The sequence below is a fragment of the Zootoca vivipara genome, chromosome 12 (assembly GCF_965207765.1).
Source record: "Zootoca vivipara chromosome 12, rZooViv2.hap1.1, whole genome shotgun sequence".
Classification (NCBI taxonomy): Eukaryota; Metazoa; Chordata; class Lepidosauria; order Squamata; family Lacertidae; genus Zootoca; species Zootoca vivipara.
The window spans coordinates 52,124,702-52,151,902 of record NC_142595.1 but is presented as its reverse complement, the minus strand read 5'-3'; the positions used below and the strand labels follow the sequence as shown (position 1 = coordinate 52,151,902).

General features: G+C 48.0%; 1 protein-coding gene across 1 annotated transcript; it reads left to right on the top strand.

Annotated features, from left to right (window-relative positions):
• Nucleotides 1-141: 141 nt before the first annotated feature.
• On the top strand, nucleotides 142-27,116 carry ACTL6B (actin like 6B). The gene is made up of 14 exons (XM_060282316.2): nucleotides 142-444; nucleotides 5,627-5,703; nucleotides 7,121-7,286; nucleotides 8,369-8,469; nucleotides 8,668-8,765; nucleotides 10,527-10,621; nucleotides 11,588-11,694; nucleotides 14,310-14,399; nucleotides 14,716-14,777; nucleotides 19,455-19,569; nucleotides 20,637-20,717; nucleotides 21,895-21,990; nucleotides 24,688-24,774; nucleotides 26,365-27,116. The coding sequence occupies exons 1-14, from the start codon at nucleotides 420-422 to the stop codon at nucleotides 26,443-26,445; spliced, it is 1,281 nt and encodes a 426-aa protein (XP_060138299.1). The 5' UTR covers nucleotides 142-419; the 3' UTR covers nucleotides 26,446-27,116.
• Nucleotides 27,117-27,201: the final 85 nt, after the last annotated feature.

Below are 27,201 nucleotides of genomic sequence, written 5' to 3'. Positions count from 1 at the left end.
GCGGCACCCCCCTCCCAGTCTCCCTAGATTTCAGCTGCCCCCAGCCCCCCCCCCGCCTTGGCTCCTTTAAGAATGCAGCTGCTCTCTCTCTTCTCATTGTCTCCCATGGCAGCCAATCAGGGACTCTGCTGGGCGGGGGGGGGGGTGCGGAGCCCTGATTGGCTATGACGCATCCCTGACTCCCACCCACCCCCTTCCACCTTGATCTCTCTCTCTCTCCCTCCCTCCCTCCCTCTCTCCCTCCCTCTGCAGCCCCCTCCCCTCCCCGGGTCGCTGCCCACTGGCCTGGGTGCTGAATTCTCCCGCCCGGCCCTGCCCCGTCCGTGGCGACCCCCCAGCCAGAGCCCGGGGCTCGCAGCCAACCCACCCAGCCAGCCCAGAGCATTGCAAAGGGGCGCTGGCGCTGCCTCGGAGCCGCGATGAGCGGAGGGGTCTACGGAGGAGGTAAAGGCTATGTGTCGGCATAGGCGTTGCAGCTGCTTGGCTTGGGGGGGGGGTCCCCGGCAGCCCCCAGCCCCCCACTTCTGGGCCCTGCATGCGTTTGGTCGCGGGATGCCGGGTACCCCGAGGAGACCCTACGCCGCCAGCATCCCAGACCGCCTCCACTCCACCCCAGCAACAGCTGCATTCCAGCACTTGGCTGGGCATCTGCCGAGGGTGCTACGCCCCCCACCCTGCTCGTCGCTCAGAGCTGTGGGCTCCCTCCCTCCCTGGCCAGCCACTCCGGAGGGCAGTGGAACTGCGGAACTCACTGCCTCAGGAAGCAGTGGGGACCACCAAGCCAGAGGAGGAGGAGACCAAATTCACGGAGGAAAAGAAAAGCCTGCAAGGGCTCTGCTCTGCCTCCACCGCAGGAGCGGAGAGTTGCTCCTGCTGCTGCGCTCCAATCCTGCTTGCTGGGTTTCCCACTGAGGCAACTGGTTGGCCACTGGGAGAAGAGGATGCTGGACTAAATGGGGCCACTGGCCTGGTGGTCCAGCAGCCTCTTATTATGAGAAGGGTCATTATGCATCGTCCAACTCGGGTGCCAGCCTGGTCCTGAGTCAGATCCATGTCGTTTTTAGTGTCCCTGCTGGATGCGACTTGGCTCGCTTCTTTGAGCTGCCTGATTCCTTGGGTGTTGGTTTAATGGGGGCACCAAAGGGTCGTTTCCCTGCTTCTGCTATGCTGATGGTTGTAATTACAAGGCACCCCTTGAGGTGCAGGTCTTTTCAAGCTTTTATCTCCCCCCTTCCTTCGCTGCCTCCCCTGAGTCAGATTATAAATTGCAAGCTCCTTGGGGCAGGGGGCTCGTCCTTCGGCAAAGTACCATTGTGGCAATATTTGGCACAATTGGTTAGAGTGTGGTGCCGATAATGCCATGGTTGTGGGTTCAATCCCTGTATGGGACAGTAGCATATTCCTGCATTGCAGGGGGTTGGACTAGATGTCCCTCAGGTTCCCTTCCAACTCTACAGTTCTATGATTAAATGATTCCATCCCTCCAGTTCTATGTTTCTCAAACAAAACAAAAAAAATCAGGCATAAACAGAACCAGAGGTTGGATGCAGAATAGGATAAGACTCTATTCAATACAAACCCACAGCTGCTTAGCAGACCTTAAATGTTGGCAGTATTTAAACCAGACTTTGTTTACCGGGTGCTTTCCAGCTGTTTCGTACTACAATTCCCAGCATAGTGCCCTGGGTGAGGCTGATGGGCGTTCAGGTTCAAAACCTCTGGTTGGAACCAGGTTGAAGAAGTCTCCATTATAGGTTTATAAGTTAATTAATTAGGAAAATTGTGCATTCTGGATCGAAGGCGTGGACAGAACTTTAAAGGCTGGTATAGACTAGTTTTTTTAAAAAGAAATCTGCATTCTCTTTTTTTATAATTTTTTAAAATTAATTTTCACATTTAAACATTGTCACCATATACACCATAACAAACAAATGCAATTAAAATAGAAAATAAAACATTTTCACACCTTATCAAATCAATATTTTGGGATTCCTCCGATCACCTGACTTCCCTCCTTTCTCTCCCCTTGTTCTTTTATATTCTCTTATATTGTACATGTCTATAATGTCCTTATCCTTAATTATTTCCATTTTTGAACATTGTCCTTAATATTACAAGTGCTTTTTAAAAACCTGCTATTGTATTACCTTCTTTACAATGCTCTTGTATATATGCAATAAACATTTTCCATTCTTTTTTATATTTGTTGTCTTCTTGATTTCTTAGTCTCCTGTTAATTTAGCCATTTCAGCATATTCCATTAATTTAAGTTGCCAATCTTGTTTAGTTGGGACTTGGTCTTCTTTCCAGTCTTGGGCTATCAATGTCCGTGCGGCTGTTGTTGTGTACATAAAAAGATTTTCATATTCTTTCGGTACATCCATTCCAGTTATACCTATTGAGAAAGCTTCCGGTTTTTAAATAAATGTTATTTTCAACATTCCCCCCCCCAATTAATTATAAATCATTTCCCAAAAACTTTTTGTAACCTTACATTGCCACCACATATGGTAAAACGTACCTTCTGCTTCTTTACCCTTCCAACACTTATTATCTTTTGTTTTGTACATTTTTGATAGTTTTCTATTTTTTAAAATAATATTTTGCGGTTAATCTATCTGGACCTGGTGCTCTTCCTGTTTTTCTTGTTTAATGGCATTTGAGATTTCTGATCTATTAATTTAAAGTATTCAACTTTTCACTTGGAATTTTTGTCTATTTTGTCTTATATATCATTCCATTTCTGTTTTTATCTTCTGGTCCAGCTCGATAGAGGTCTGAAAAGTATTTGGTAAATTGTTTTCTGATCTCTCTTGGGTTATCAATCGGCATTCTCCTCCCAAGCCTGGCAAATCTGGAGCTAGACTCGATAATCTGATAAAGCTGACAATCTTTACTTGGGCTTTGCTATTTTAGCTTTGTTTTTCACCTTCTAATTTTCATCTGTTGCTATAATAGTTCTGTCTGTTTTATATACATTATAAAATGTTTTTTTAAAAAAAAATCTACTAAAATAAAATGTATGTATTCTCATCCAACTTTGCTTAGAATCATAAAATTGTAGGGAACCTCAGGGTCATCTAGCTCAACCCCCTGGAATGCAGGAATCTCAGCTTGCTCGATTATAAATCTTGAATTCTTTTTTTTAAAGAGCACATAATAATAATAATTCATTTTTTCTTGTTACAAAATTGTAAACACATAAATCATAAAACATGACATAACTATTAATATGTGTCCCTAGGGGGGCAAAATAGTAAATATATTACTTAGTAAATAGGAAATAGGAAATATATATAGTAAATATATTACTTTACATCATGTAATAATGAGATGATTACCATAAACCAGTTAAATGAGTTCTTCAGTAAATCAGCTTGGAAAACGCACAATAATAGGAGCAAGCTAAAGAGTATTGCATGCTTAACTATGCCATATTGCGATATATGTTGTAGGTATTTTTTTATCAGTGTGCTGTTTCATTTGTATATTTAATAAAGTCACACCATACAATGTAAAATGTCACATTCCCCCCCCCCTTGCCTTGCCACCCTAAATTATTGTGACAACATTTCCAGTATGACAATATTATACCAGCGATCAACATTCATCGATTGCTATTCATTTTCTAGCTGCTGTTAATCAATGTGTTACTAATTCCTTCTTAATCGGTCCATGTCTGAAGTATATAAATTAAATAAGGCTAATGTTAGGGTTATTCGGATTGTCCGAGCTGTAATCGGAGATATCTTTTTAAAAAACAGCCTTCCGAAAATTGTTCTATTTGCAGGCATTCCCACCACATATGTTCATATGTACCTATAATTTGGCATCCTCTCCCAACATAACAGGACATCACTGGGCTTTATACATGATAGGTGCCTCAGCGATAAACACCATCCATGCACAGCTTTTAGTGAATGTTCCCTAGAAGTTGCCTGCAGACATTTGTACGGTTCATGAATTGTTCCATTTATCCTATTCAGTTTTTATATCCCAATTGGGCACAGAAAAGATACAGTGGTACCTTGGTTCTCAAACTTAATCCATTCCAGAAGTCCGTTCCAAAACCAAAGCGTTCCAAAACCGAGGCGCGCTTTCCCATAGAACGTAACGCAAAACGGATTAATCCGTTCCAGACTTTTAAAAACAACCCCTAAAACAGTCATTTATATGCCTGTTGTCTTTGTCCATGGAGTTTTCTTGGCAGGGATACTGGAGTGGCTTGCCAGTTCCTTCTCCAGGTGGATCACGTTTAGTCAAAACTCTCCACTATGACCTGACCGTCTTGGGTGGCCCTGCATGGCGTAGCTCATAGCTTCTCTGAGTTATTCAAGCCCCTTCGCCACGACAAGGCATTGATCCATGAATTGATGCTTTTGAATTATGGTGCTGGAGGAGACTCTTGAGAGTCCCATGGACTGCAAGAAGATCAAACCTATCCATTCTGAAGGAAATCAGCCCTGAGTGCTCACTGGAAGGACAGATCCTGAAGCTGAGGCTCCAATACTTTGGCTACTTCATGAGAAGAGAGGAATCCTTGGGAAAGACCCTGATGTTGGGAAAGATGGAGGGCACAAGGAGAAGGGGACGACAGAGGATGAGATGGTTGGACAGTGTTCTCGAAGCTACGAACATGAGTTTGACCAAACTGCAGGAGGCAGTGGAAGACAGGAGGGCCTGGCGTGCTATGGTCCATGGGGTCACGAAGAATCAGACACGACTAAACGACTAAACAACAACAAAACAGCCATTTAACATGGATTTTACTATCTAACGAGATCATGGATCCATAAAATGAAAGCAATAAACAATGTGCTGCAGTCACATCAGTAGCTGAACTGGGTTCCACACAGTCAGAAAAACAAAACAAAAAGTCGCAAAAACCAAAATGCAAAATAAACAGACCTCAAGTGTAGCACTCAAAACAGAAGCAAAATAAAAAAATTCCTTCAGTAGCACCTTAAAGACCAACTAAGTTTTTATTTTGGTATGAGCTTCAGGAACAGACTGGAAAGAGAAGTTGCTGAATTGGAACTCATTACCAAGCTTAAAACCATGGAGCCACCTGGGATGAACAAAGACATTGGATTCTTATCTCATTATGCATGATCAAGCTTTCTTTAGCGCCTCAGCCCTTGCTTTTTCCCCGCAGGACCAATTGCAGTCATCAGCAGTCGTTAACAGCCATCTACAGGTTTACCACTCCCATCAGCCCATCACCCATTCCCACCCACCCCACCCACCCTCTGTATATACATAAGGGACTGACTTCTGTTTCAAGTGTATCTGAAGAAGTGTGCATGCACACGTAAGCTCATACCAAAATAAAAACTTAGTTGGTCTTTAAGGTGCTACTGAAAGAATTTTTTTATTTTGCTTCGACTCAGACCAACACAGCTACCTACCTGTAACTCAAAACAGAAGCGTAACACTCAAAACGGAGCACTTCCTTCCGGGTTTGCAGTGTTTGGGTTCCAAGTTGTTTGAGTACCAAGGCGTTTGAGAACCAAGGGACCACTGGGGCAAGCTGGGCACTTTACAAGTCTCCTTAGGGGGGGCGGCATGTCACAGATCCCTCCCCAAATTCCTGAATGTAACCTATATACCTTTGATTCTTCCGTAGATGAGGTTGGGGCTCTGGTCTTCGACATTGGCTCGTTCTCAGTCCGGGCTGGCTATGCTGGCGAAGACTGCCCTAAGGTACAAGGCCCAGGGGCACCTCCCAAATACCGAACCCCCAGCGCACCTCTGCAGCCTCCCCCTCCCTCCTTTACCCCTTTGAGAAAAATGAATGGATTTGGGGACTCAGTATTGGGAAAGTATTGCTTAGCACATGGTAGAATTGCTGGATGCCACCTTAGAGTGAATATTTCAAATAATTTCTTTGGTATGGGAAATTGGAAATCCTTTTTATCTCTTTTTCCTTTTCCTTTCTCCCCCCTCCCCTATCTATTCCTCTCTTCTTTATTATATCTTTCTTTTTTAAAAAAATCGCTTTTATTGAAAGGTTTTCATGCATTACAAAGATACAAATAGTGTCTCCGTTTTCAGTTTGCAGACCCTCCAAGTGTCCCTGTTTTCCAGGGATGCCCCTGATTTAGAGAAGCCATCCTGGTTTCTGATTTGACCCTGGAATGGCGCACTTTTCCTTAGGACATCCCTATTTTTCATTGGAGAAATGTTAGAGGGTATGGTTATCTGACTCCCGAGCTGTCCGGAGGCAAGCCTGTATAGCAGGCATGGCCAAACTTGGCCCTCCAGCAGAGTTTGGGGACTACAACTCCCATCATCCCTCGCTAACAGGTCCAGTGGTCAGGGACGATGGGAATTGTAGTCCCAAAACAGCTGGAGGGCCAAGTTTGGCCATGCCTGCTACATAGGGAAGGTTTTTTTTAAAAAAAAAAAGTGTAATGTTTTATTATGTTATTATATATGTTGGAAGCTGCTCAGAGTGGCTGGGGCAACCCAGTAAGATGTGTGAGGTATAAATAGTAAAATTATCCTGATGGAATGGGACGTCCCTCTTTTCACAGTCATGAAATGTGGGAGGGTGTGAAAAGGGCGGTCCCAGGTGAGACCCCTTTCTGTGGGTTAAGGTTAAGAGCAGGCATCCCCAAACTGCGGCCCTCCAGATGTTTTGGCCTACAACTCCCATGATCCCTAGCTAACAGGACCAGTGGTCAGGGATGATGGGAATTGTAGTCCAAAACATCTGGAGGGCCAAAGTTTGGGGATGCCTGGTTAAGAGCTACCTTTGAGAGAAGACTGCATTTTCTTTTCTCTTACCATTTTTGTTTAGATGATGATGATGATGATGATTGTTGATAATAATAATAATAATAATAATAATAATAATAATAATAATAATAATAATATATTTATACCCCGCCCATCTGGCTGGGTTTCCCCAGCCACTCTGGGCGGCTTCCAACAGAAAAATGAAATAAAATAATCTATTAAACATTAAAAAGCCTCCCTAAAGATTAGTTTATTATTGCTTTATGGAAAACCTCTAATCAAATTTTATGGGGAAAAGAAAGGAACAGAGGGAGGCTGGAGGGGCGACGCTCCTCCCGCACCCCCCAAAAAACCCCACCCCACCTCTCTCTCTTTGCAGGCAGATTTCCCCACCACCGTGGGGCTACTCTCTCATGATGAGTCGGCGATGGAGCTGGATGGGGACAAGGAGAAAAAATCCGGCAAGGTCTATTACATCGACACCAACTCCTTGCACGTCCCCCGGGAGAGCACAGAGGTCATCTCGCCCCTCAAGAACGGAATGAGTATGGCACATGGCAGCTATGGGGGGAGGGCGAAGAGTCTGCTTCTGAATACCAGTTGTTGGGAACCGCAGGGAGGGAGAGTGTTGCTCTCGGGTTCGAATCCTGCTTGCCTGTTTCCCAGAACGGGCATCTGGTTGGCTTCTGTGAGAACAGGATGCTGGACTGGACGGGCCGCTGGCCTGATTCAACCGCCTCTTCTTATGGTCTTATGTTTAGTTGGGATAATTTATAAGAGTGGGGGGAAGGATTTTAACTCAGCTCATGTTTAAAGGCAAATCTATCATCTCCCTCTAAAATAAATAAATTAGAACTAGCATTCGGAATTTGCAAGTCCCTGTATTTTGCAATCTGCTTCTCCAACCGGCCAGCGGTTACAGAAATGCATAGCTTAGGGGGAAGGACTATATCAGTGAAAAACCACCTGCAGATATTTGTTATGTTGGGGGAGGATTGTTTCAGAAAATATGTACGTTACTCAAAACCGCGTACAAATACGGTAAATGCGTTTGTTAGGAGAAATTTGCCCTAAATTCCGGACGAATTTCCCTGAGCACATTTTCCTTTTAACAGTTGCAAAATGAAGTAGAAAATCTGTGGGACTGAATGTAAGGTTGGTAGAAATGAGAATAACTGAGAGTGTGGAAATTGGCTGGTCTTCCTACCCCGATTTGGGAGTCGTTGAAACAGGGGTGAAACTGGTTTAAGTGCACAACAGTTTGTCCCCACTTTTGTTCTCCTGCACTGCAGAATCTGTACCTCTTAGCCATGAAGATCCCCCCCCAATAAAAGCCCACCTTCCCCAGAAACATCGAGACGTTTCCAGGCTGCCTCAGTTGAGCTGCACCCCCCAGTGCATTGGAGTTACTGGGAAACCGCTAATGTGCATTGAAGTACATTGCCTGGTTATTCCTTTAACAGCCACAGGTGTCACTATTCCCCCACTAAACTGCACTGTAAAGAAACATCTGATTCAGTGGGCAGCGCCCTCTAGTGGGAAGCCCCTGAAATGACGGAGAATTGTTGAAAGGGTGTTGCTGGCGGGTCCTTTCCTGAAACTGTCCGAATTCTCCTTTCTACCCCAGTTGAAGACTGGGACTGCTTTCAAGCCATTTTGGACCACACCTACAACAAGCATATCAAATCGGAGCCGAACCTCCACCCTGTGCTCATGTCCGAGGCCCCGGTACGTATCCTGCCGTGCCCTGCTCCCCCAAATCAAAGAATCGTAGAGTTGGAAGGGACCCCCAAGAGTCATCTAGACCAGCCCCCTGCAATGCAGGAATTCCAGCTAAATAAACCCCCTGCTCCCATGCAATGTGAACCAGCCTGCCTCTGTTTGCCTCTGTTTCCCTCATGCTTTGCCTCCTCTTCTCTCTTGCAGTGGAACACAAGGGCCAAGCGTGAGAAGCTGACGGAGCTGATGTTCGAGCATTATAGCATCCCAGCGTTCTTCCTCTGCAAGACGGCCGTCCTCACCGCGTATCCTAACGGGAAAGAAAGGCTGTGTCCCTCTGCCTCCCCACCCGAGGCCAGCAACAAAACAGATTATTATTATTATTATTTATACGCCGCCCATCTGGCTGGGTCTCCCCCGCCACTCTGGGCAGCTTCCAACAAATACCAAAATACATTAAAATATTGCAGATTAAAAACTTCCCTAAACAGGGCTGCCTTCAGGTGTTTTCTAAATGTCAGGTTTATCTCCTTGACCTCCGATGGGAGGGTGTTCCACAGGGCGGGTGCCACTACCGAGAAGGCCCTGAGCCTGGTTCCCTGTAGCTTTGCTTCTCGCAGTGAGGGAACCGCCAGAAGGCCCTCGGCGCTGGACCTCAAGTGTCTGGGCTGAGCAATGGGGGTGGAGACGCTCCTTCAGGTATATAGGATATTACTCTTCTAGCCCCTCTCTGTCTGCTACTCCAAAATATCAGGTGGTGGGGAGTTCCAACAGTTAACTACTACTCCTCCTCCTCCTCTTCTTCTTCCTCTTCTTCTTCTTCTTCTTCTTCTTCTTCTTCTTCTTCTTCTTCTTCTTCTTCTTCTTCTTCTTCTTCTTCGGTACACGGGTGCTGTGGTCTAAACCACTGAGCCTCTTGGGCTTGCCAATCCACGTGACAGGGTGAGCTTCCGTTGCTCAGCCCCAGCTCCTGCCAACCTAGCAGTTCAAAAGCACGCCAAAAAGTGCAAGTAAAGTGGACACTCGGGTTGCAAATGTGGTCTGTACAGGAGGCATGTTTGCAACCCGTAGCGTTGCGTTTGCGCACGTGCGGGTCGCAAATCCAGCGCTTCTGCGCATAGTGCGATTTAGTGCTTCTGCGCATGCACGGGCGCCGAAACCCGGAAGTAACCCGTTCTGGTACTTCCAGGTTCGGCGCGGTGCGCAAGACGAAAACACGCAACCTGAAGCAGCCGTAACCCGAGGTATGACTGTAGATAAATAGGTACTGCTCTGGCGGGAAGGTAAATGGCATTTCCGTGCGCTGCTCTGCTTTCGGTGCGCCGGAAGCGGTTTAGTCCTGCTGGCCACATGACCCGGAAAAACTGCGGACAAACGCCGGCTCCCTCGGCCTGTAAAGCGAAATGAGCACCTCAACCCCAGAGTCTGCAACTGCACTTAACCGTCAGGGGTCCTTTACCTTTACCTAATAATAATAATAATGGTTTTCCCAACCACTCTGGGTGGCTTCCAACAGAAAAATGAAATAAAATGATCTATTAAACATTAAAAGCCTCCCTAAACAGGACTGCCTTCAGATGTCTTCTAAAAATTTGGTAGTTGTTTTCCTCTTTGACATCTGGTGGTAGGGCGTTCCACAGGGCAGGCGCCACCACCGAGAAGGCCCTCTGCCTGGTTCCCTGCAACTTGGCTTCTCGCGACGAGGGAACCGCCAGAAGGCCCTCGGTGCTGGACCTCAGTGTCCGGGCAGAAAGATGGGGGTGGAGACGCTCCTTCAGGTATACTGGACCGAGGCCGTTTAGGGCTTTAAAGGTCAGCACCAACACTTTGAATTGTGCTCGGAAACGTACTGGGAGCCAATGTAGATCTATTACTGTATTATTATCCTCCTTCCTGAAATCAAGGGTGCAAAAATGTTTGCAGCAGCAGCTGTCCGAGAATTCCAGACAGGGAATCTGGTAGATTCCATTGGGAACTGACCTGGGAACTGACCAGCATGCAAAGTAGCCCCCCCCACCCAACCCCCCACAGTTTTACTTGCTGAAACCTTGACTCCCGACCCCCAGTTTTGCAAATGGACGGAGCACTGGTCTCGTTCTGGACAGTGGAGCCACACACACTACGGCCATCCCAGTGCATGACGGTTACATCCTGCAACAAGGTTGGAGGAGGGATACTTATTTTTTGTGATTGCCTTTTTATTTTTGTACTTGCACGTTTATTAAGAAAAGCATATGACACCTGTGCTCAGAGATGTGCACTGCTTGCCCATTTGCTACCAGGCAAGTTCAGGGTGTTGTTATTGTTATGCAAAGCCCTTAACAGCTTGGAACCAGTTTACCTGTGTAAGGGGCCTTCGATGATGATTGCATCCGTAACTGGGTTTCCCCAGCCACTCCCAACAGAATATTAAAAACACGATAAAACGTCAAACCTTAAAAACTCCCCTAAACAGGGCTGCCTTCAGATGTCTTCTAAAAGTCAGATAGTTGTTTATTTCCTTGACATCTGATGAGAGGGCATTCCACAGGGCGGGTGCCACCACCAAGAAGGCCCTCTGCCTGGTTCCCTGTAACCTCGCAGGGAGGGCACCACCAGTGGCCCTCGGCGCTGGAGCTCAGTGTCCAGGCAGAATGATGGGGGTGGAGACGCTCCTTCAGGTATACAGGAGCGAGGCCGTTTAGGGCTTTAAAGGTCAGCACCAACACTTTGGATTGTACTCGGAAACATACTGGGAGCCAATGTAGGTCTTTTGGTGTTTTGTGGTCTCGGTGGCCGCTCCCAGTCACCAGTCCAGCTGCCGCATTCTGTATTAATTGTAGTTTCCGGGTCACCTTCAAAGGTAGCGCCACGTAGAGCGCATGGCAGTAGCCCTATTACTATTAATAATAGTAACAATAAGTGTGGGTTGAGAAGGAGTGGTGCATGGGTGCAAAGGATTCTGGGAGGCGGGAGTCTTCTCCTCTTGGATCTGGAGAAACAGTGAGGTGGTTCTGTGGTCTGGGAAGAGGATGCAGAGAGGAGGGGATGGAAGAGAAGCAAAGGGGTCGTGTTCAGCAGGAACAGGAAGCTCACCGCTCTCCCTGCTTCATTCCTCACTTCTTTTCCTCCCTCCCTCCCCTTTCAGGAATCGTGAAATCCCCTCTGGCTGGAGACTTCATCTCCATGCAGTGCCGGGAACTTTTCCAGGAGATGAACATCGAGATCATCCCTCCCTACATGATCGCTGCCAAGGTGGTATTGCCCCCTTCCTGTTCCGTCACTAACCAGAGTCGGGGACGGGGACCTATGGCTTAGATGCAGCATCTCCTTGGTGCAGAATTCCTGTCAGTGTCCCCAGGATGCAGGAGAGCTGGAAATGGAGGCCTTGGGGAGGTGACGGGGGAGAGAGCAAGTAGTCCAAAACAAGGCACTAGCTTGAGGAAGGCTGGCCTATAAATTTTAAGTATATACCTTGTGCACCCTGGAGTGAAACTTTAGGCGCTTATCTAGACCAGAGGAAAGAATCCTGCCTTAACAATCAATTTTGCTTGCTCTGTCGCTAAGAAATAACCAGCCTCTTTGACGAGGAGCTCTGTATATCTCTACTATCTGCACCTATCCAAATTTGTCCAGTTAAAGAGTTCCTCCTTCCACTTGGCCCGGGGTCAGCAAACTTTTTCAGCAGGGGGCCTTTCCACTGTCCCTCAGACCTTTGGAGGGGGAAAAAAGGAAGGAATTTTGGAGGGGGGGGAGAACGAATTCCTATGCCTCACAAATAACCCAGAGATGCATTTTAAATAAAAGGACACATTCTACTCATGTAAAAACACACAAATTCCCAGACCGTCCGCAGGCCAGATTGAGAAGGCGATTGGGCCGGATCCAGCCCCCGGACCTTAGTTTGCCTACCCATGCACTTGGCTTATGCAGGAAAAAATCAGATCTAGGGTTAGGGCTATTGGAAGTGCTCGTCTAACACATACAGTCATTGAATTGTAGAGTTTGAAGGGACCCCCAAGGGTCACCTAGCACAACCCCCTGCAACACAGGAATCACAGCTAAAAAATCCCAGTCAAATGGTTCTCCAACGTCTCCTTAATAAACCTCCAACGAGGTTTATTAACCTTCCGAGGAAGTCCTTTCCTCTGTCAAATGGTTCTTACTCTCAGAAAGTTCTTCCTAACGTTTAGTCAGAATCATAGCTGCCAAGTTCCGGACGTAAAGATCCGGGATCGGCAGCGCGCGCATGACCGGAAGTTGCGTGACGCAACTTCCGGTGGCGCTTCGCCCTTCTATGGGCACCAGATAATGGCGGCGCCAGCGCCGGAAGTCGCTTCCACGCATGACCGGAAACACGTAAAAGCGACTTCCGGCGCCGGCGTCGCCATTTTCTGGTGCCAATAGAAGGGCAAAGCGGCACCAGAAAAATGGCTGCCGGGCCGAAGCCGATTTAAGGGACAATACCGGGATTTTAACCTAAACGGGAGACCGCCGGGAAACGGTAAGAAAAAAGGGGTTTTCCCAGCTGATACGGGATACTTGGCAGCTATGGTCAGAATCTCTTTCCTTGTCATTTGAATCTGTTGGTTCCGGTCTTCCTTTCTGGGAGCAGCGGAAGACAAGCTTTCTCCGTCTTCCATGTGACAGCCCTTCAGATATCTGAAGATGGCTATCCTATGCCCCATGATATTCTTGTAAAGAAGCTGGTAAAATGCGGGCTAGACAATGCTACCATTCAGTGGATTTGTAACTGGCTGACTGACCGAACCCAAAGGGTGCTCATCAATGGCTCCTTCTCATCCTGGAGAGAAGTGACTAGTGGGGTGCCACAGGGTTCTGTATTGGGCCCAGTCTTATTCAACATCTTTATCAATGACTTGGATGATGGGCTTGAGGGCATCCTGAGCAAGTTTGCAGATGACACCAAATTGGGAGGGTTGGCTAATACCCCAGAGGACAGGATCACACTTCAAAACGACCTTAATTTGGCCAGACAACTGGGCCAAAGCAAACAAGATGAATTTTAACAAGGAGAAATGTAAAGTACTACACTTGGGCAAAAAAAATGAAAGGCACAAATACAGGATGGGAGACACCTGGCTTGAGAGCAGTACATGTGAAAAGGATCTAGGAGTCTTGGTAGACCACAAACTTGACATGAGTCAACAGTGTGATGCAGCAGCTAAAAAGGCCAATGCAATTCTGGGCTGCATCAATAAGAGTATAGCATCTAGATCAAGGGAAGTAATAGGTTAAGGGGTGATATGATAGCCATGTTCAAATATATAAAAGGATGTCATATAGAGGAGGGAGAAAGGTTGTTTTCTGCTGCTCCAGAGAAGCGGACACGGAGCAATGGATTCAAACTACAAGAAAGAAGATTCCACCTAAACATTAGGAAGAACTTCCTGACAGTAAGAGCTGTTCGGCAGTGGAATTTGCTACCAAGGAGTGTGGTGGAGTCTCCTTCTTTGGAGGTCTTTAAGCAGAGGCTTGACAGCCATATGTCAAGAATGCTTTGATGGTGTTTCCTGCTTGGCAGGGGGTTGGACTGGATGGCCCTTGTGGTCTCTTCCAACTCTATGATTCTATGATTCTATCACCTCTCCAACTCCTCCATGCTAAACATCCCCAGCTCCTTCAACCATTCCTCATCAGGCTTGGCTTCCAGACCCCAGGACATCCCTTGGTCTCCCTCCTCTGCCCCACCTTCCAACTTGTCAACATCCTTCTCAAATTGTGGTTCCCCAAAGAGGGAGGGTGGAGTGAAAGGTTGCTCCTGGGGAAATAACAGCCCATGAAGAAAAGTCTGCCAACTCCCCCCTCCTTTTTTAAATTCTCTCTCCCCTCCCTTTGGTCCCCTGCAGGAGCCAGTCCGTGAATGCGCACCCCCAAACTGGAAGAAGAAGGAGAAGTTGCCGCAAGTCAGCAAATCGTGGCACAATTACATGTGCAATGTGAGAGAGCTTGCTGGACCTTGCGGGGTTCCTTGGGAAGGGGCAGTGGGAGAGAGGAGCCTGGAGAAGACCGAGAGCTGGGGAGTCAGGACTCCTGGGTCCCTAGAGAGAGGGGGAGGGGGTGCGATTCTGAGAGCCAGGACGTCTGAGGGTGGGGGGGGGTTGGGGGGCGGGAGGTGTTAAGAGATGACAGCCTGTTGCCAAAAAAAGAGGACCTGCATGTCGGAAGGCTAGGACTAGGGCCTGGGAGAACAGGGTTCAAATGAATAATAAGTCCTCTTTCTTTACTGCGTTGCTAACCCTTCACCCCCACCAGGAGGTCATTCAAGATTTCCAGGCTTCTGTGCTGCAAGTTTCAGATTCTCCTTACGACGAACAGTGAGTATCTGGGATGGGTTTGGTGACCGGGGTTTGTGTGTGTTGGTGGCGGCGGCGGCGGGGGGGGCTGTTGAAGCAGAGAGGGCTTAAATTTGGCTGTCCACCTCGGAGAATCTATTGCCTCTGTCCAACTTGGCTGTGGCGACTCCTTCCTTTCATCATCATCATCATCATCATCATCATTTATTTAATTATACCCCGCCCATCTGTCTGGGTTTCCCCAGCCACTCTGGGCAGCTCCCAACAGAATACTAATAATAATAATTTTGAAAAGGCGATAAAACATCAAACATTAAAAACCTTCCCTAAACAGGGCTGCCTTCAGATGTCTTCTCAAAGTCAGATAGCTGTTTATTTCCTTGACATCTGATGGGAGGGCGTTCCACAGGGTGGGTGCCACCACCGAGAACGCTCTTGGCAGCCACTCCCAGTCACCAGTCTGGCTGCTGCATTCTGGATTACTTGTAGTTTCCATAGAATCATTGTAGAGTTGGAAGGGACCCCCAAGGGTCATCCAATCCAACCCACTCCTGCAGTGCAAAAATGACACCCTTTCCTTAGTGGCCACGCACCTTATAATCTGCTCCATCTGACCTTTGGGGAACCCTCTTTTGCTGCTTCTCAGGCTTATTTATTTATTCCGTATAATTTACACACCACTTTATCATGGAAAGAGAATCATAGAGTTGGAAGAGACCACGAGGGCCATCCAGTCCAACCCCCTGCCAAGCAGGAAACACCATCAAAGCATTCCTGACATATGGCCGTCAAGCCTCTGCTTAAAGACCTCCAAAGAAGGAGACTCCACCACACTCCTTGGAAGCAAATTCCACTGCCGAACAGCTCTTACTGACAGGAAGTTCTTCCTAACGTTTAGGTGGAATCTTCTTTCTTGAAGTTTGAATCCATTGCTCCGTGTCCGCTTCTCTGGAGCAGCAGAAAACAACCTTTCTCCCTCCTCCATATGACATCCTTTTATATATTTGAACATGGCTATCATATCACCCCTTAACCTTCTCTTCTCCAAGCTAAACATACCCAGCTCCCTAAGCCGTTCCTCATAAGGCATCGTTTCCAGGCCTTTGACCATTTTGCTTGCCCTCTTCTGGACACGTTCCAGCTTGTCAGTATCCTTCTTGAACTGTGGTGCCCAGAACTGGACACAGTACTCCAGGTGAGGTCTGACCAGAGCAGAATACAGTGGTACTATTACTTCCCTAGATCTAGATGCTATACTCCTATTGATGCAACCCAGAATTGCATTGGCTTTTTTAGCTGCTGCATCACACTGCTGACTCATGTCAAGTTTGTGGTCTACCAAGACTCCTAGATCCTTTTCACATGTACTGCTCTCAAGCCAGGTGTCTCCCATCCTGTATTTGTGCCTTTCATTTTTTTTGCCCGAGTGTAGTACTTTACATTTCTCCTTGTTCTCTCCACTCTGGGCAGCTCCCAACAGAATACTAATAATAATAATTTTGAAAAAGCGATAAAACATCAAACATCAGGGCACTCCCGAGCAGGTCGGGCGCCCTGGCGCTGAGGGGCAGAGATCGCTCCGGTGCCCCTGCCCTCGCAGGGCGCAGCATGGTTTCCGCGCCGCGCCACCGGGGCTCTACCTAGAGCCGGCCCTGTCAAACATTTAAAACGTCCCTAAACAGGGCTGCCTTCAGATGTCTTCTCAAAGTCAGATACAGTAGCTGTTTATTTCCTTGACCTCTGATGGGAGAGTGTTCCACAGGGTGGGTGCCACCACCAAGAAGGCCCTCTGCCTGGTCCCCTGTAACCTCACTCCTCGCAACGAGGGAACCGCCAGAAGGCCCTCGGAGCTGGAGCTCAGTGTCCGGGCAGAACGATGTGGGTGGAGACACTCCTTCAGGTATACAGGGCCAAAGACATTTAGGGCTTTCAAGGTCAGCACCAACACTTTGAACTGTGCTCGGAAACATCCTGGGAGCCAATGAAGGTCTTTCAGGACCAGTGTTATATGGTCTCGGCAGCCACTCCCAATCACCAGTCTGGCTGCTGCATTCTGGATTAGTTGTAATTTCCGTAGAATCATTGTAGAGTTAGAAGGGACCCTCCAAGGGTCATCCAATTCAACCCGCTCCTGCAGTGCAAAATTCACACCCTTTCCTTGGTGGCCACGCTCCTTATAATCTGCTCCACCTGACCTTTGGGGAACCCTCTTTTGCTGCTTCTCAGGCTCAGAGGCCTCTGAACACTTATTTATTTATTCCGTAAAATTTACACACCACTTTATCATGGAAAGAGAACGTCAGAGCGGTTTTTCAAAAAACAAAACAAAAACGAAGCAAGAAGATTATGGATGGCGAAAAATAAATGACAACAATATAAAACTTTCACACACACAAAAGTAACAATAGATTTCTAAACACATGGCTAGGCTGGTCTAAACGGTAATGTTTTTAGCCAGTGCAGTGAAGATGCGTGCCCTGATATCAAGAGGCAGGGAGTTCCGAAGTGCAGGTGCTGCCACAATACATGCAATAATTATTTTTATAAAGATGAATATACGACTAGCTGCCTGGCTAGCCAGCTATTGCTCCCTGTGAAGCATGCCGGCGTGATTTTACAATGCAGCAAGGAGGTCTGTAAAACAAATGTGGCATACAGTGGTACCTTAGTTCTCAAATGCCTTGGTACTCAAACAACTTGGAACCCAAACACTGCAAACCCGGAAGTGTTCCGGTTTGCCAACTTTTTTCGGAAGCCGAACGTGCTCCATTTTGAGTGTTACGCTTCCGTTTTGAGTGTTACGCTGAGGTCTGTCTGTTTTTGTAATTTATTTTGTTTTGTTTCTGTGACTGTGTGGAAACCGGTTCAGCTACCAATGGATTGATTGTGTGACTGCAGTACATTGTTTATTGCTTTCATTTTATGGATCCATGGTCTTGTTAGATTGTAAAATTCATGTTTGTTGTTGTTGTTTAGTCGTTTAGTCGTGTCCGACTCTTCGTGACCCCATGGACCAGAGCACGCCAGGCACTCCTGTCTTCCACTGCCTCCCGCAGTTTGGTCAGACTCATGTTCGTAGCTTCGAGAACACTGCCCAACCATCTCGTCCTCTGTCGTCCCCTTCTCCTAGTGCCTTCAATCTTTCCCAACATCAGGGTATTTTCCAAGGATTCTTCTCTTCTCATGGGGTGGCCAAAGTATTGGAGCCTCAGCTTCACGATCTGTCCTTCCAGTGAGCACTCTGGGCTGATTTCCTTCAGAATGGAGAGGTTTGATCTTCTTGCAGTCCATGGGACTCTCAAGAGTCTCCTCCAGCACCATAATTCAAAAGCATCAATTCTTCGGCGATCAGCCTTCTTTATGGTCCAGCTCTCACTTCCATACATCACTACAGGGAAAACCATAGCTTTAACTATACGGACCTTTGTAGGCAAGGTGATGTCTCTGCTTTTTAAGATGCTGTCTAGGTTTGTCATTGCTTTTCTCCCAAGAAGCAGGCGTCTTTTAATTTCGTGACTGCTGTCACCAAAATTCATGTTAAATGGCTGTTTTAGGGGTTGTTTTCGAAAGCCTGGAACGGATTAATCTGTTTTGCATTGCTTTCTATGCGAAAGCGCGCTTTGGTTTTGGAACGGACTTCCGGAACGGATTAAGTTTGAGAACCCAAGTACTGTACAACTGTATAGAAAGTCGGAATGTATAGCTTATTCGCTCGTGTCAGAGGAAGGTTTAGATTTGAGGGAGGCAAAAGGACGGCAGTTTGGGGACAAAGTGGAGGTGACCCTTCAGTGCAGACACTACAAGACAGAAATAGATTTGCATCACGATGTGGGGAGTCGAGTTTCTCCTGTGGAAACTCAGCGAAAGAAAAGACAGGGCAGCCAGGTAGCAAGAACGACAGAGCGTCCCGTGCTACTTGGGAGACTGACACAGCAGCACCTTTCTTGGACACCTTAGATCAGTTTTCCAGATCTAAGGAATCACAGACTTGTAGATTTGGAAGGGGTACCCAAGGGTCATCTAGTCCAACCCCCGAACCCCAACTCATCAATTAGCACTTGAGTCCAGGAAGGATCATGGCAGCCGTCCTTAACAAGGTGACCTCCATGGCGGGGTCGTCTGAGGCTCATGGGTGTTGTAGTCCAATGCAGATGGAGGGTTAGGGGAGGCTGGAAACCCCCCACAAAACAAAATAAAATCAACAGTGAGGAAAATTAACAACACAATAGCGTAAGTTGATGCAAAGTTAAAAGACCAGTAGGCTCAAAAAAATCCCAACAGATTGAAACTTGTGCCAGCTCAGCTGGTAGAGCACGAGACTCACGAGAGAGACTCTTAACAATGGGGCGATGGGTTCGAGTCCCACGTTGGGCATAAACAATAACATTTCCAGAAGGCGCCAAAAAAGCGTACGGCAAAGGGGCCTGGCTAACTGTCAAGAGGCAGGGAGTTCCAAAGGCACGTCTGCTTACAAATCGCCCACCCGACACAAAAATATGTATGTTCCCTGGAGGGCAGACCTGGTCTGGGATGGCTCTCTCTGCATCCATTGCAGGCTTCTCTCGACCTAGTGATGCCCCCCAGTTGTTTTGGGACTCCTGGGGAGGTCATCAGTTGGGGGGGGTTGCAGGTGGCACAGCCAGGTACCTGGACCCCCTTTTTCCTTCTCCCAACCCCTCGCCCTCTTGTCCCGAGCAGGGTGGCCGCACAGATGCCCACCGTCCACTACGAAATGCCCAACGGCTACAACACAGACTACGGGGCAGAGAGGCTTCGTATCCCCGAGGGGCTTTTCGACCCCTCCAACGTGAAGGTGAGCGGGCAGGGGGGCCAGAAGATGAAATAAGGAGCGAGGCAAGGACGGGGAGTTTGCGCCCGCTCCTACTTACTGATTTGCTTTCGGAAAATTTGCGCACCGCTTGATCGCAAGAAACAAAAACCCACCTCAATGCACACAGAGGCTTGGAGCTTGCGCAGAGTTCCGACAGAGGAGCGTTGCAATCCCAAACATAGCGACTCAGAAGCAACTACCATTGAAATCAAGGGGGGTTCTGCCAGGTCAGGGGGCGCAGGGAGGGGTGTAGCCTCAGAATTTTTTTTATTGCTTATTCAGAATTAAATTTATTTGGGGGGGGGGAGCCGGAAATCAAAGCGGTTTGCAGAAAAGCAAACTGATAATACTGAGCACTAAGATTATCTCTAGGAAGAGCTAACAATAATTTAAGATTCAGGTAGGTAGCCGTGTTGGTCTGACGCAGTTGAAACAAATTAAAAACTTGTCCGGTAGCACGAAGTGTGCATGCACACGAAAGCTTATACCCAGAACAAACTTAGTTGGTCTCTAAGGACAAGTTGGACGAGTTTTTAACAATAATTTAGCACTTCTGAAAAGTTTAAATAGAGTAAAAATGTTAAAAACTGTGTCAGCTTACTAAACATCTGGACGGCCTCAGTGCTTTCAGCAAGCACCGATGCGAGTAGGGTTGCATGGGACCCCCAAGGGCCATCTAGTCCAACCCCCTGCAAAGCAGGTATTGCAGCTGAAGAATCCCTGACAGATGGCCACCCAAACTCTGCTTAAAAGCCTCCAAGGAAGGAGAGTCCGCCACCTTCCGAAGAAATCTGTTTCCCTGTCAAACGGTTCTTATTGTCAGAAAGTTCTTCTTTATGTTTAGTCGGAATCTCCTTTCTTGTCACTTGAAGCCTTGGGTTCGAGTCCTAGCCTCTGGAGCAGGAGAAAACTAGCTTGCTCCGTCTTCCATGTGACAGCCCTTCAGATATTCAGAGGTGGCTATCCTATCCCTTCTCAGTCTCCTCTTCTCCAAGCTAAACACCCCAAACTCCCTCAATCTCTGCCTCTCTGTCTCTCTCTCTCTCTAGGGCCTGTCTGGGAACACAATGTTGGGGGTTGGCCACGTGGTCACGACCAGCATCGGGATGTGTGACATCGATATCCGGCCAGTGAGTTGTGTCCCCTCACCTTAACTCTGCCCCCCTCCTAGTAGGGGATGCGGGTGGCGCTGTGGTCTAAACCACATCGGAAGGTCGGTGGTTCGAATCCCCGCAACGGAGTGAGCTCCTGTTGCTCTGTCCCAGCTCCTGCCAACCTAGCATTTTGAAAGCATGCCAGCGCAAGTAGATAAATAGGTACCACTGCGGCAGGAAGGTAAACGGCGTTTCCGTGCGCTCTGGTTTCCGTCACGGTCCTCCGTGCGCCGGTAGCGGTTTAGTCCTGCTGGCCACGTGACCCAGACAACTGTCTGTGGACAAACGCCGGCTCCCTTGGCCTGACAGCGAGATGAGCGCCGCAACCCCATAGTCGCCTTTGACTGGACTTAACGATCCAGGGGTCCTTTACCTTGCCCCCTGCTAGGGTTTCCGGTCTGGGGCCAAGTATTTGTGGGTTTCTGAGGCAAGAGGAGCTGGCCATTTTTGCTCCGGTTCATAACGCTTCCGGTATATTCTGCGGTTGCAAAAACAAAACAAAACCAAAAACATAGAAAGGAGAATTCCTGGGTGCCAAGATCCAAGTTTGGGGCGCGTTCAGTACTCTTCAGTGAGGGAACCCTAGCAGATATTTGTAGTCACAAAACATGCAGCTAAATGAAGCATGGAAATATAGGCTGTTAGACCTTTCCGATATCCCCTCTTCCCTTAGTATGGAAAGAGACGTTCAGTAAGTTGTTATTGTTGTTGTTGTTGTTGTTGTTGTTGTTTTAAAAAGATGCTTTGCACGACCCACAAAGAAAAGTAATAATGCAATAAAATTCAAAACGGTGATTGTGCTTTTATTCAAAATCCAATTAAAACTATTCAAGTTAATTCAACAAAATGGGTGGACTGCCTCCAGTGACAGCCATTTACACCTGCAGCAACCCGTCCCCTGCCAGTCCCCCTTGCCTCTTGGTACCCCCCTAGGACATCCCACTGCCCCCCAGGGGGGCGTTTTGACCCACTTTGGGAACCCCTGCTCTAGGGGGTTAATGGGATGGAATTGGAAGGGGAGTTGTTGACCGGACCAAGGAGACCCACAACACAATGGTTGGGGAAAGGCAGATTCCTCCGAGTTAAAGGAACTCGAAGGTGCCCCCCCCCAAAAAAACCGGCTGCTAATATAACATCTATCCTTTCTCCGAAGGGTCTCTACGGAAGCGTCATCGTCACAGGGGGAAACACTTTGCTGCAAGGCTTCACGGATCGCCTCAACCGGGAACTCTCTCAGAAAACGCCACCGGTGAGTTTGTGTGTGTGAGGGGGGGGGGGGAGAAAGAAAGAAAGAAAGAAAGAAAGAAAGAAAGAAAGAAAGAAAGAAAGAAAGAAAGAAAGAAAGAGGGACTTCGGAGTCACACAGGGCTCTTCAGCAGGCAACATGGAGACACAGAACAGCAGAGTCTGTTGTTGTTTAGTCGTTTAGTCGTGTCCGACTCTTCATGACCCCATGGACCATAGCACGCCAGGCACTCCTGTCTTCCACTGCCTCCCGCAGTTTGGTCAAACTCATGTTCGTAGCTTCGAGAACACTGTCCAACCATCTTGTCCTCTGTCGTCCCCTTCTCCTAGTGCCCTCCATCTTTCCCAACATCAGGGTCTTTTCCAGGGAGTCTTCTCTTCTCATGAGGTGGCCAAAGTATTGGAGCCTCAGCTTCAGGATCTGTCCTTCCAGTGAGCACTCAGGGCTGCTTTCCTTAAGAATGGATAGGTTTGATCTTCTTGCAGTCCATGGGACTCTCAAGAGTCTCCTCCAGCACCATAATTCAAAAGCATCAATTCTTCGGCGATCAGCCTTCTTTATGGTCCAGCTCTCACTTCCATACATCACTACTGGGAAAACCATAGCTTTAACTATACGGACCTTTGTCGGCAAGGTGATGTCTCTGCTTTTTAAGATGCTGTCTAGGTTTGTCATTGCTTTTCTCCCAAGAAGCAGGCGTCTTTTAATTTCATGACTGCTGTCACCATCTGCAGTGATCAAGGAGCCCAAGAAAGTAAAATCTCTCACTGCCTCCATTTCTTCCCCTTCTATTTGCCAGGAGGTGATGGGACCAGTGGCCATGATCTTGGTTTTTTTGATGTTGAGCTTCAGACCATATTTTGCGCTCTCCTCTTTCACCCTCATTAAAAGGTTCTTTAATTCCTCCTCACTTTCTGCCATCAAGACAGCAGAGTCTGGTGGGATCCAAAGGGCCAACCAATCTAAACCAAGTTCAGGGAAGGGGGAATGTCCTGGCCCATTCGGTTGAGAGGGGCGACTCTACCATCCCAAATTCACCCAAAGAAAAGGTTTAAAGGTACATTACCCAAAAAACCAGTCCTTTCTGTTGGGGATAATTCAGACTGAAATTCCCAGGTGTTAAAGGTCCCAACTAAAGAAGTTGACAGAATATGCACAACTCGCAGCCTTAATATATAGAATGAGAGAACAAGAAGAACATTCGTTGAAAGAAGATTGGAGAAGGTTTATTGCAGGGGTCAGCAAACTTTTTCAGCAGGGGGCCGGTCCACTGTCCCTCAGACCTTGTGGGGGGGCCGGACTATATTTTGAAAAAAATATGAACCTATGCCCCACAAATAACCCAGAGATTCATTTTAAATAAAAGGACACATTCTACTCATGTAAAAACATGCTGATCCCTGGACCGTCCGCGGGCCAGATTTAGATGGCGATTGGGCCGCATCCGACCCCCGGGCTGTAGTTTGGCAACCCCTGGTTTATAGAATATATGGGGGGCAAACTGTGTGCACTCGAAAATGCTGGCAGCATTAAGATAAATTCAACAGTGTAAATAAGTTTTGATGGATGTAATAATGGAATACTGAATGGTTTAGTTTTTGTAAAATATGCAGGGATTTATGATATGAAAAATGAACCATGGAAAAAGAAGGGAAGTCGTTGATATTTTAAGGATGTTTGAATGAGCATTCCAAATTGTAAAACAGAAAATTTAATAATAATATATGAGAGAGAGAGAGAGAGAGAGAGAGAGAGAGAGAGAGAGAGAGAGTATTTGGGGTCCTTAAGAGAGCCAAGGAGAGCGCAAAATATGGTCTGAAGCTCAACATCAAAAAAACCAAGATCATGGCCACTGGTCCCATCACCTCCTGGCAAATAGAAGGGGAAGAAATGGAGGCAGTGAGAGATTTTACTTTCTTGGGCTCCTTGATCACTGCAGATGGTGACAGCAGTCACGAAATTAAAAGACGCCTGCTTCTTGGGAGAAAAGCAATGACAAACCTAGACAGCATCTTAAAAAGCAGAGACATCACCTTGCCTACAAAGGTCCGTACAGTTAAAGCTATGGTTTTCCCAGTAGTGATGTATGGAAGTGAGAGCTGGACCATAAAGAAGGCTGATCGCCGAAGAATGGATGCTTTTGAATTGTGGTGCTGGAGGAGACTCTTGAGAGTCCCATGGACTGCAAGAAGATCAAACCTATCCATTCTGAAGGAAATCAGCCCTGAGTGCTCACTGGAAGGACAGATCCTGAAGCTGAGGCTCCAATACTTTGGCCACCTCATGAGAAGAGAAGACTCCCTGGAAAAGACCTTGATGTTGGGAAAGATGGAGGGCACAAGGAGAAGGGGACGACAGAGGACAAGATGGTTGGACAGTGTTCTCGAAGCTACGAACATGAGTTTGACCAAACTGCGGGAGGCAGTGGAAGACAGGAGTGCCTAGCGTGCTCTGGTCCATGGGGTCACGAAGAGTCGGACACGACTAAACGACTAAACAACAACAACAACAAGAGAGCCAAGATGGCTTCAGGATTGTTCCGCATACTAAAACAAAGTGCCTGGTTTTTTTCACTGAATTTTTCCTAATTTTGCCTGTGTGCGCACATTATTGTCATAACACCGGTTAGTTTGCAGAGGGCAGGACAAGACTGTTTTAACATCTGCAAACCCCTCTTTTCTCTCTCTCCGCATCCTGCAGAGTATGCGCTTGAAGCTGATCGCCAGCAACAGCACCATGGAGAGGAGGTTCAGCCCTTGGATTGGGGGCTCCATCCTGGCCTCTCTAGTGAGTCTGGGGCCCTGGAGGCTGTTGTGGGTCAAAGGAAGAGGAGGGGTGGGGTGGGGAAAGCGGGTGGGAGGCTGGGAGCCTGGACTCCTGGGTTCTCTGGAGAACCTTTAGAGCAGGCATCCCCAAACTGCGGCCATCCAGATGTTTTGGCCTACAACTCCCATGATCCCTAGCTAACAGGACCAGTGGTCAGGGATGATGGGAATTGTAGTCCAAAACATCTGGAGGGCCGAAGTTTGGGGATGCCTGCTTTAGAGGCCCTAAGCACTTAAAAGATGTTGGTGCCCCCATGTATATCTACCCTGTTTCCCCTATTTTAAGACATGGTCATAAAATAAACCACAGCAGGATTTTTAAGCATTCAAGGAATATGAGCCATACCCCGAAAATAAGACATAGTGATAGGCACAGCACCAATGCCGGCCGCGGCAGGAGGAGGAGGAGGAGGAGGAGGAGGAGGAGGAGGAGGAAAAAAATAAGACATCCCCTGAAAATAAGCCATAGTGTTGTTGTTTTTGAGAAAAATAAATATAAGACGGTGTCTTATTTTCGGAGACACATAGGTAATTCAGAATATAAACAGCAATGACTTGTAGAATAAAATTTCGTTTTTCGAAATGAAACAAAATTGACAGATTTGTATATCATTAATCACTATTATTCTCCCTCCCTCTCATTTCATCTTTTGTGGGGACTTTGGAGGGGGGGGAGAACCGGGTTCAGTTGCACCATATGGTCCATGGATTAGTGTTAGGGTGAAGATTAGGGGCAGCTGCCCCCCCCCCCAAGCTATGCCCATGATATGGTCCATGGACATTTCTGAAAGTCTGGGCCACGCCCACTCCCAACGTGATTGGCTGTCTAAACTTCCAAGCTGCGAATCACGACTCAGAGTTCAAGGGCCAATGGCAGAGGCCCAAATCCTGAAATGTTCTGTGATTGGACGACGTGTATCGAATCAGAACACAGGAGCTCAGAATCCTTCGTCCAGACTCAAGCTGAGGCAGAGACCCACTGAATACATAACACCAGGCATCCCCAAACTTCAGCCCTCCAGATGTTTTGGACTACAATTCCCATCATCCCTGACCACTGGTCCTGTTAGCTAGGGATCATGGGAGTTGTAGGCCAAAACATCTGGAGGGCCGCAGTTTGGGGATGCCTGCATAACACCCCCTCCCAGGCCCGGCTCTAGGTAGACCCCCGGTGGCGCAGGGCACCATGGCGCCGGCCCGCCAGAAAGGCGCCGCGAGCTGCGCCCGCCCGCTGGCCGGCCGATCCGCCGGTCCGTCGCGCAGCTGCGCCTGTGGGGGCCGCGCGGCGCCCACCCACCCACCGCGCTGGGAAACGGGGCGGGAGGGCGCCGGAGAGATCCGGCGCACCACAGCGGCAGGGGCGTTTAAGACGGCCCTGCCCCCTCCCCTTGGTTTATTTTGCTCAGGGTCTAATCCAGCCTAGGGAACCGGGATTCGTGGACTAGGTGCTGGTGTGTGTAGCTCAGGGGTCTCTGAGTTTCGAGTTGGGGGCCTGGGAGGGAAGACCCGGACACCTGGGTTCGTTTCCTCTTCTCCTTCTTCTCATTCTCAGGGCACCTTCCAGCAGATGTGGATTTCCAAACAGGAATACGAGGAAGGGGGCAAACAGTGCGTGGAGAGGAAATGCCCCTGAAATGGGTGGGCAGCCCACCTCCCCCTTTGCCCTCCCTCTCTCCCCACCTCCCACCTTGTGGATGCTGCAGCCCCTCCCAGCGACTCCCTCCCTTCGAAACGCACCCCGGATCTGCCCCGCGGCAACCGAGGCTCTTCGCCCTCTCGGCACCTTCTCCCCTCTCCAAAGAACCTGGGTGTCCTTCCGAGCCCCCCGTTTGCCCCCCGCTCCAGAGAAGAACCCAGGAGTCCTGCGCCCACCGACGCCTGTGCCAACATCTGAGAACTCAGGAGACGAAGAAGCGTGAGAGGGTAGATTTTGAGCTCCTGTATCGCTGAAGAGACGGGAGGTTTTTCTGATCCCAAAGTCCTGAAGGACAGCCTCTCCTTCTCCTGCCCGTGTGATGATTCCTGCACCGCAGGGGGTTGGGCTGGATGACCCTTGGGGGTCCCTCCCTGCTCTACAGTTCCCTAGGTCAAGGCAGAGGGGTTTGGAGGAGGTCCTCAGCGGGCGCTCTGCCTCTCCCCCTTCACCTCCCCTTGTGCTGTTTTATATGTAAACCTGGGTGGATCTATTTATTCAATGGACTGCTTCTTCATGGATTGACATTCTTATTCTCCTTTATTTTGTTTTATTTTTTATTTGGGTGTCGGAAAAATAATAAATGTGTGAAGTTGTGTTTTTGTAAAAAAGAAGAAGAAGACCCTATTATTCTCTTGCCTGTAAACAGTAGCATTTATGATATTTGGGGATGGCCTCCAGGCATCCTTTTTCACT